The sequence below is a fragment of the Pecten maximus genome, unplaced genomic scaffold (assembly GCF_902652985.1).
Source record: "Pecten maximus unplaced genomic scaffold, xPecMax1.1, whole genome shotgun sequence".
Lineage (NCBI taxonomy): Eukaryota > Metazoa > Mollusca > Bivalvia > Pectinida > Pectinidae > Pecten > Pecten maximus.
This window is the reverse complement of record NW_022980898.1, coordinates 2,030-12,608: the sequence shown is the minus strand read 5'-3', so window position 1 is coordinate 12,608 and position 10,579 is coordinate 2,030. Positions and strand designations below refer to the sequence as shown.

Sequence of the window (10,579 nt, the reverse complement as noted above, 5' to 3'; positions counted from 1 at the left end):
TATTGTATTTTGTCAGTGAAATATAGACTTTATCAAACTAACAAAACTTATATTTTCACTGCAGCGGTTAGCAGTGAACATAAAAGATTTTGCCGGGAAAATATTTTGTTTTGCCCAATGAGAGCAAACCTTTGTATTCAACTCATTGAAACTTGCCGATAGTCCTAGCAAATTTCTTGGTTTTAGTGTCTCCCCTTAAGATAACTGTAAAATTGTTTCCCATATGAGAAAGGTACTGCATTAGGTGTTAAAATACCAATTATAACTAATATTATTTATTAAAAAAACGTGGTATAAACATGTCGGCATGATTTGAATGCATGCTACTGGTTGTTATGCATTAGAAAAAGCACATGCTCAGGCTTTCAATGTAACAGGGTGGTCTGTTATATCCACAATCGTTCAACAAATTATTTGGGTGACACACATCTAAGCCAAAATTTAACACTTTGCATAAATGGTAAGGTTTTGATTTTCTGTTAAGGTTGGGGTAGGTGATAAAGCTCTGTATACGTAAAATGATTTTGAATGGACTGAATATGGCAGACATTAAAATTATATTTGTTCACAAAGATTTGACATCTTTTCAAAACTGCTTAGAGAATCAATTATATTGGCGGTATATACTTATTTGGATTAAATGTATAGACAAGTTAATACTCTTTGATGTCAATGTATCGATGCTTGGTTTCACATTTACCCCTGGGAAAGGTATAAAGTTAACATTAAAACAGTTTATGTAAACATTACGAGTGGTCGGGTGGCACAGTAGTAGCACACATGCCTTTCACCTAGGCGGCCGGGGTTCGAAATCCACTGATCGAATGTGGAAAGGTATGGGGTCACCTGCCCGACCACGTGAGTTTACCCCGGGTACTCCGGTTTCCTCCCACAGTAAGACACCTCGTGCGCTTCCATCCGGGCCAACAAGCGTGATAACTATCAGTTAATATGACTTGTTTCGCAATTGTAGCAAGATAAATAAAGTTTAAATTACATATTATATATGTCGGGGAATCATATTTAAGCATAATTTGTTTATTTCGATTCGAAAATGATTGTAAACTTGATTATACTTATAAGTATAAATTTTTTGTCATTTTTTGTACGCAGACTGCTGCATTCTAATTCGACACCTAGTATTGTTTGTTTTCAAAGAAACAAATCAAGCTCCTTCCCCTTGATGAAATTGTTTGGCCCACCAACCGCTAAAGGGACTACAGAGGGGTAGTTGCCAAATGTGTCAAATTTGTTTTAACATGCTCTTCATTGTTTGAAATGTTGAAGGGTCTTGAAATAAACATCATCAAAATTGTAAATCGCCTATTATCAATATTGAGACTTATTAGAAAACAAAAAGGCCGCCAGACAGTTATTTTCGAAGATTGACAGATGAATATTGTTATTGTTATTTCTCTTATTGTCCTCCTTGGATCTTTCTTACATTTTGAGGTAGGTTTCCCTTAATCTGTGGCTGTATGCGTTAAATATTGAGAGACGGATGAAAAAAAGGATGAAAATAGGTTGTCATTTTGAATTTTGACCGCTGAAATTCGCTTTATCATTAATCTTCATTTCATAAATCCTTCTCAAATTTCAGATTACTTGAAAATATTTCTGTTACTTCTCAGAAAAATTTTGACTCTTCTCAGATTTCATATGTTGGTTTTCCCTATTTTAAAAGATTAAGAGGAGAAGAGAGGATGATAGGAAAAAGTAAAGAAATTAAGTGGTCTTACATAGACCCAATACAGATTTTTAAACGGTGGGAACCATGATCCGAGGGATCTCTTGTTGTACTTCCTGTTAAGCCTGATTGACAGACTTTCTTATGATATGATTCCTAAATCACAATAGCTACGAAATCGGTCATCTGTGCACTCTAATACAGACTAGGATTGACAGTACATGAGCAGGTATGCTCTGTTTAGGTGACCATGAAGGATGGAAATGGTCGGATGTACACGTTCCAGTGTAACTGCTGGATTCATGATGAAAGAAAATCATCACGGCGTCTCCAATCTGAAAGTAAGGATTCTATACATACTCTTTAATTAGCATTATCTATTTTTGAACTATTTTATCATCTTGCAGATACTTTATTTTCTTATTTTTATTTTGCATCTGGAATATCTGGAATTATACCCATGAAAACTGTATCTTATAATTGCAATGAAAACTTGTTTCACATATAAATCCACATTCAGTATAGCTTTGAAATCGTGGTAGTTTAGTATCTATAAAGAAATACTGGTCTGTGTAGCAAACATATTTCAACACACTTTTTCGTTTTATGGACAGATTGTTACTGGAATGACCCCATCCCAAACTGTGCGACTGTAGTGCGTGTAACATGTCAAACGGGCACATGTGGTAGATGTATTGATGGCTACTTTCTTTCCGATGGATCCTGTATTGGTAACTATATGTTTGGTAAATCTTACTTTTGACCGAGCTAAGGAAGTCGACTTTTTATCTAGATAGCAGCGGTCACTTTTTTTTTTATTATCCCTATAGATTAACGTTTTTGTTTCCATAATGAACATTATATTAAGCATTGCGACTGATACGCTTAATGTAATAATTATGTATTGATCACAATTACCATAGCAGTTTAAGTATTGCTGTTAACAAAATATGTGTTTGAAAATAATAAAATGTATTCAATTATGTGTCATTTACATATCTAAATCAAGATTTTGACATTTTTTAACTATTATGAGCTCTGTTGCGCGTCCTCTGATCGACACTTTTGGAACTTAGCATCCCTGATGAGTCATAGAAGGATGGAACAGCAGTATGGTGCAGTTTGATATTTTGTTGGGTGTAATGTATTGTAGCACAGTCACAGTTACAAGCTTCTTTTAATTAAACATTTAACTGGCCAGTGTGTTGCGTATACCTGCTTGACCAACACTGGATGGTCCAGCTTAAGTGTCGGTCTTTTATACACCCTTGGGAAAACGTGAGGTTTTCCCGAAACACGTCAGGGTCAATCCATAACAACCAAAGGTGTCAATTCAAACATTTCGTTTGTCATTATAACTTCATACTCCGCTGTACCTGTGCATCCATCATCCAAGTATAAGTTTATGGTCACTCTGACACTTCCACCGGCTATCAGGTGTATCAAGACATATGGTCAGTATGCACCGTATGTATATTATTAAAAGGTATGTTATTTAAAAAGGTGAATTATCAAAATATTAAATTAGATAACTAAATTATAATTATTCAAATTAAATAATTATACAATATTACATAACAACACCTATTTTGCTACAGTATATAACTCTCAGTTTCTTTTGAAAGGCACTAATATCTTCAATGGCTATTGTACACTCACTCCTTTGAGATTGCAGTTCGTAAACAATGATTGTGGACTTTTCAATCTACTAAGTTTATTTTACCCTGTTTGTCATGTTTACATTCATTTGCACAATGACGCGATTACGAATATATAGAGGATATCTAACAGTGTCTTCAGTAATATATGTCGGGCATTCTGATTGGTCAATTATTTTGATATTTTCTAATCATTAATTTGATTGGTCAAATCAGCAAAAGTGATATTTTTCACTAGTGAAAATATGATATTTTTCACTAGTGAAAAATATCACTTTTATAGAATGAATAATTTTTGATATTTCACTGGTAAAAATGTAATAAATGCATATACTTAATGTTCGATATAGGAATAGCCAATATAGAAAACTATGAAATGTAATGAATTGTTGGTCTTTCACGAATCCTCATTCAGATTTCGACATTTCTTCGATCTATTTCGATTTTTGTATTGTCCCCTTTAGATAAACACATTCGTTTAATTCAGTTTGGCTCCATTCTTTAAAACTCCTGTTTTGTTTCAAAATTGTAACTGATACTGTTGGTGAACATTTAGGCATTGAGATAATGATCACATTTTGCAGAATTAATTCTAACGAGAATGTTTCTTTTGATATCCTAAGCGACCTAATTGGATATATATAGTTGTTTTCGTTACATTTGATCAGGTGAACGAATTCGCTTAGTGAATGGTATTGCGCCAAATGAAGGCCGTGTGGAGATTTACCACGATGGACAATGGGGAACAGTTTGTGATGACAATTTTCATTATGACGAAGCCCGAACAGTTTGTGAGGCACTTGGCTACCGGTTAGTGATATGTTGAACCTAACCTCATTACCGTAAAAACGTATCAAACTTTGTTTATCTTATTCATATCATATGACATCAGTATTGATAAATATTTACATTTATGGCTGATATTTAGGTCACCTGAGACGAAGTTGCAGGTGACCTATTTCGATCGCTTTTTGTCCGCACTGTCCGCCGTGCTTCGTGCGTTGTACATAGTAAGCAGAACCATGGTCATGATATTTGGCCAGTATACGTATCATACTGAGATAAAGCGATACAAAATTTGTTTAAATGGGATGCTGGGATGAAGGGCTATCAAGTAAATAATACTGACCAAATTTCAAGCTTAATTGGTTTTTTAATGTGTTAGAATTATTCAATATCTTTTTTTTGCAGAAATTAAAGGACCTAGAGTCATGATATTAGTCAATTTCCTTGCTGGTATTAGGTTTTATCAAGTGAACAAACTTTTATCTGCTGTCAAAAGCAGAGGTGTCATATGTTGAATATTAGTTGAATAGCAAACCATAATGTATAAGTATACGTATTATAATTGAGATGACCGACAAGGCCAAATGGTTGCGTATATATCATTTCAATAATCCCATTATTTTAGAACGTGTAAACTGTTTCATACTTATTTTGTTTAATAGATCTGGAACACCTTTTGAAAAAGCATACTTCGATAGAGGAACCGGGCCTATTTTTGTGGACGATCTTCAATGTTCAGTATCAGATACTGGCATACATCAATTGCAATTAGGCAAAACATTTTGCTTTTTCAATGACTGGAATGTATCCAATTGCGATCACGGAGAAGATGCCGGAGTTATATGTAGCGGTATGTATGTACCTAGTTAATCCTTTAATCATTGAATACCACACGGACTTATCTTTACATTAACAATTTCTCGTCCGTTAAAGTGGATAAACTAAAGGCACATTGCGCCTGCATCGCGCACACGATATTCACCATAAACGAAACAGAACAAAACCAAATTTTCCGACTGATTCAACAAAGTTATGTTGAATCCGGTATCCTTGAATATTTGTCAAGGTTAAAGTGTCCGCAAATGTTGTTGGAATTTAGCCCAGGAAGCGACACACCTTGGTTAATTAAACTGACGGATGAAGTTGCCCCTGTTGGGATTAGAAACATTTAAGAACAGCTTTAAGGAAAATGTGTAAAAGGCATCTTAGAAGTGCATTACGTTATTTATTGAAATGATGTACTGCTTATTGCAAGTATTCTGAACGTAAAATGCTATGCTACTGACCATTGTATTAGTCATACTGAACATTTGGGTGTCTGGACCGTGTATTCTGTGACAGCCAACGTTCCTATTCAGATAACTTCTTTTACATTAATCTACGCTTAACATTTATAGTGATATTACAGATTTCATCGACACATCACTTAAACACACCTGTTCTAAATATTAGCACATACGTCTCTATGGTCTTCCCAAGGAGAAAAAACGAAACCGAGTTAGCTTCTCCTCCTCAACTAGCTCACTCACATCGGGACATAACACTCTTTATCTGCTATTTTCGTCTTACCGCATTTTCTCCAATGCTTTTAACATCAACCTGGCTTTCAGCCCCACCCTAAATATACTCATTATCTAAGTCAACCCTACCTCCCGGGTTATGTCCAATCCAGTATCCCATTGCTAGGTCATCGTTGTTGTCGGTGGAACATTGATAATGACAAGATTGTGTTAATACAAAATGTACTCAATACTTTCCTTAAGGCGGTCGTCCTTTAGTTAGTTACCCAGTAGGACGCTTTGGTAATCTTGAACAGGAAAACCATGACCTACGTTTTCATTAATATGAATTCAAGCGATATTAGTTAGACTCTCTTTAGTTTCCAGTATATAATGTATTTTTACTGCATCAACGTACGTATGATTATAATATAGATAAAAAAACTGCCTGTTTGGTCATGTTCTGACCGAGTGTAGCTATAAAATGTCACGCTTAAAAAATCTCATAGGGGTTATGATATGTAAAGCTTAATTTACCTTTGCAGCAGGATATAAATTACAGAGTGTCACCTGCCAGCAGAGCTGGACAGAATATAACAGCCACTGTTATAAGTTATTTATGAACTCTGTGACGTGGCCGGAAGCACAGGTAGGTTATGTTTGTGGTACGCCGCCACTTATTCAATAATATATATTCCTACCATGACAGTGGAATATGCAAAACTCGACAAAGCATACAGAAATCAAAACGAAATATTCTTTTATAACGTGAACTGAATATGGTCCGATTTAAAAGTATTTTCTTCCAGAGGCAGAGATTCACGTCTTCATGAAAGAAGTCAAAATTTATTATTCAAGTACACTTGTAATATTGAGGATGATTCAACATACTCTGCATCTATTTTAATTTCATCTTAATGACGCTATGCGGCTGTTGTACAATCATAGTTTAAAGGACATCTTCATTTTTGATAACAAAAAGTTATACTTACTTATACTACTGTAATGTTATTTTGTGCTATAACACATTGCTCACAACACATCTTGTTTTGTTATGTAGTACCACCCAATAAGCCAACAAATGATCTAAATTACTGGAAATATAATTACATTTTTTTACGTTTCAGAAACAATGTCGTGACCATGGTAGCGACCTTGTGACCGTAGAAAATCAAGAAGAAAATAATTGGTTAAAGAATAACCAGTTTGTACAAGGTATATGTTTTCAATAATTCATATATTTAAGCATTGATGTCATTTTTTAAAGTTTCATCGGGGTATGAAACAAATTTTGTTTGCAAGCTGTATGAATCCGCGTAATTTCTTTCAAAGAAGAATGAAAAGAGTTTTTCGACCAATCACATTTGAGTGTTTACCATGAAAACAAAGAAAAATTATATATATATATATCTGATTACTAGAACTGATTCATTGATAGTTTCATTGCGATGTCTATGTATGCAAAATACACAAAGTCGTTAAATAATGAATCGGAAAGTTAGAAAGACTCTTTCGATGGCAGTATCGGCTGTATCCAAACTACGTTATACTAAAGAAAAACCTTATTTAGCAATTTTTGTGTCCATTCACCTTTGAGCTAGGTATGACCGGTCCTTTAATTTGATTTGGATCAGAAGTTAATATTTTGGTTGCAGGTAACAAAGGTTTATTCCTGAATTATGACAAACATAAAGTCATGTGAAAACAATTTCAAAAGTATAAGTTTTGGGAAAAAAATCCAAAACTGTTATGAACGTTTGTTTTTAAAATAGTTTGTTTCCTAAGTCGATCTTTAAAATGTGACTAGGTGTATCAGAAAATAACACGATATTATAAAACAGAATACGGACTGTATTTGTTGAAAAGAGGATCCCTGGATTGGTGCACATACTGCTGATATACAAGTCGTCTGGAGATGGGTGTCGGACAACTCTTTAGTGATGTATTCGGACTGGGGACCGAGTGAACCAAATAATATCGATGGTATAGAAGATTGTGTTCAATACAAGTACAGCCGATGGAATGATGCACCCTGTATAGATTCACATGTATTTATATGCAAACAAAAAGGTAAGTACAAGTATGAGACTCTGATATCACGACGAACTATTTGGCCTTGGGATAGGGCATATAAAGAAAAAGAAAGCAAACACTTTAAAGATAAAAAGATTTATTCCATACGTGGTATTTCATTATTATTATTGTTTTTTATATCCATCTTTTTTGTAGGAATATCAGGATGTTGTCTTAATTTGGTCTGAAACGGCCCTTTGTAAAGGGAGATTGATTTGGCATAAACGTGTTGGATCATAATTCATGTAAATTGCTCCTTTTGAAATGCCTGATCCTGATGAATTTTTCATCAAAAGATGGTATCAGTTTATGCCTTCTGGCGGCTATCACCAATAGTATTATGTATGTAAGTGCTAAATATGCATAAGACATACGTACAATACATTCATCAAATTATGTTTTAATTTGAAAATTAGAAATATGGAGAAGTATATCATGAGTATGCGTGGGGATGTGTGTGTGTGTGTTTGTTTGTGGGTGGGAGGGTGATTTGGTGTGTTTGTGATGGATGATGAGTATTTGTGTGACGGTGTTGGTGGGTGTGACTTTTGTTTTGTTGTTGGGTGTTTTTTTTTTGTGTGTGTGTGTGTGTGTGTGGGGGGGGGGGGGGGGGGGGGGGGGGGTAACCTTGTGTCATTTTAAAGTAAATTTAAAGTAAAACAAACTGCTGTTGTTGTATTCAGAACTATCTAAGATGTGATATTATTCTGTTGATAGATGATATATCCTCATCGCAAGATCTTCAATATACGTAATTATAGGAAAATCAGGCAAGCTGGTCTAACTAAGCTTTTCCTATATGGCTCATTTCCTAGCTAAGCCTTCATTTTAATATTTTCATTATGTTAAACTGGGAAATTGTGTTAACAGAGCAACTTGCTACCTGTAGTTGGTAAGACAGGATCCAAAGTAAATATTATTAGAGATGACCCATTTAATATCCTTTTGAACGGTGGCTCAACATCAGCCAAAAGAATTATTGTATGACGGGGATGAAAAGCAGGACTGTTTCCGAGGAGTTGGGAGAGGCAGGACAACATAGTGGCAAGGAGGAATGTCTTTGAAACCTTTCTTCAATATGTATAAGGGCCTCTTTTTTATCAAAAACTGTCTGCAGTATCATTGGGCAACATGATCTGAGTATGTGGTTTAGCTTCGAAGTTTATTACACCAGAGACGAAGGGACTTGGCTCATTAAAGGAATTCCATTTTTTCTTCCATCGACTTTAAAGGACAAATTAGTGTCTAGCCTGGCTAGGAAAAGACCTCTTGTATATAGTCCCTTCTTAAGGCTATACTTGATGGAGTGCCACGATACTACGTAATGTTCGTTTGATTGAAAAATGTACTTCGGTCCCAAGCAAGGTTCCAGTAATAAGGATGTGAACTTATTTTTGCAAACACAGCGTTTGGTAAAATTTGATTTAGGTTATAGACCACCATCTTTAATTTACATTTCGTTCAATTCAATAGAAAAAAAAAGTAATTTGCTTAGGCGGTGGCCATTTCAAAGAAAATATTTCAATTTCTACTCAAGTTGGACTCAATGAAACTACCAAACTTAATCTGTTTCATTTGCTCATGAATTTGACCAGATTAACACTGATCAGTGCATATGAATACATGATTAAAATCCTTCCGCTGAACGATTTCACTTTTTCTACATTGTTGTTATAAACATGGAGTAATTATTAAAATTATCAAATTCATAATGTATTCTTGTATTTTATGAAAGAACAGATATGCTAAATACTTCTATTTTGACAAAATAATGCTGTTTTTAATCCTAAAATTGCGGACTATTTTACTCGACCGACTAGACATGAACAATCCAGAACTCCTAGGGCTTTTCCTCATTTGGACTTGCACATGCTTCGAGACATTAATAACCAGACCGACGTTTTTATTCGAAAACAAATTGAAATATAAGGACTGAATCGTGATTTGGTCGATTTCATGGGGTCATGAATTGAGTTGCTCTTGAGACAAATTCAACATGAACTGCTTCGCAGTTTATTAAATTTGTCTCAAGAGCAACTCAATTCATGACCCCATGAAATCGACCAAATCAAGATTCAATCCTTAAATGAATGATTTCTTTTCATTGCATTTTATTTAGCTGGATATACACGTGTTCGTTTAGTAAATGGTAGTACGCCAAATGAAGGCCGTGTCGAGATTTATCATGATGGCGATTGGGGAACAATTTGTGATGACAATTTTCATAAAGATGAAGCCCGGGCAGTGTGTGAGGCACTTGGCTACAGGTAAGTAAAATGATATGTATATAAAAAAAATAGTTCCGTACTCTTCTCGGATATATATAACTGGAATAACTACATTTATTAAGACTGTTTAATATAATATCTGCTTTCTTTACAGAAATGGAGATGCATCTGGAGAAGCATACTTTGGAAGAGGAACTAAACCTATTTTCGTGGATAATCTAAATTGTTCTGTATCAGAATCTGGTATACATTCGCTGCAATTGGGCAAAACATTGTGTTTTTTTAATGGATGGCATGTATCTGATTGTGATCATGGAAACGATGCTGGAGTGATATGTAACGGTAAGTATGACCATATGCAGATGTATTCATTTTGCCTGTGTAGGAATGTTAGGTCAATGGCTAACAATGACATACATGCTGAGTGTACTAGCAGAAAAAAAAGAAATACAAGTTCGGATTTTATGATATAACTTATAGACGCCTTGTCTAAAATCAATTAAATTTCACACTGAGCTGCCTCCGTGTACTATAAATATGTTCTTCAGTTACAATTCAGTCGATCGTGACCCTACTCGATGCTGTTTGCAAATTGTTCAAGAAAGCATGCATCTGAGGTACTATTTTAACATATGTATTCGTAGATCA

The 10,579-nt window shown here is 34.8% G+C and overlaps 1 protein-coding gene across 1 annotated transcript; it reads left to right on the top strand.

Moving 5' to 3' along the window:
* Positions 1 to 1,678: 1,678 nt before the first annotated feature.
* On the top strand, positions 1,679 to 10,273 carry LOC117319798 (deleted in malignant brain tumors 1 protein-like; the record flags this gene model as incomplete). The annotated part of the gene is given in 9 exon segments (XM_033874538.1): positions 1,679 to 2,028; positions 2,302 to 2,418; positions 4,014 to 4,155; positions 4,794 to 4,981; positions 6,176 to 6,279; positions 6,758 to 6,845; positions 7,497 to 7,700; positions 9,823 to 9,970; positions 10,086 to 10,273. Coding segments are annotated over 9 exon segments (1,270 nt in total), but the record flags the coding sequence as incomplete, so codon positions are not given.
* Positions 10,274 to 10,579: the final 306 nt, after the last annotated feature.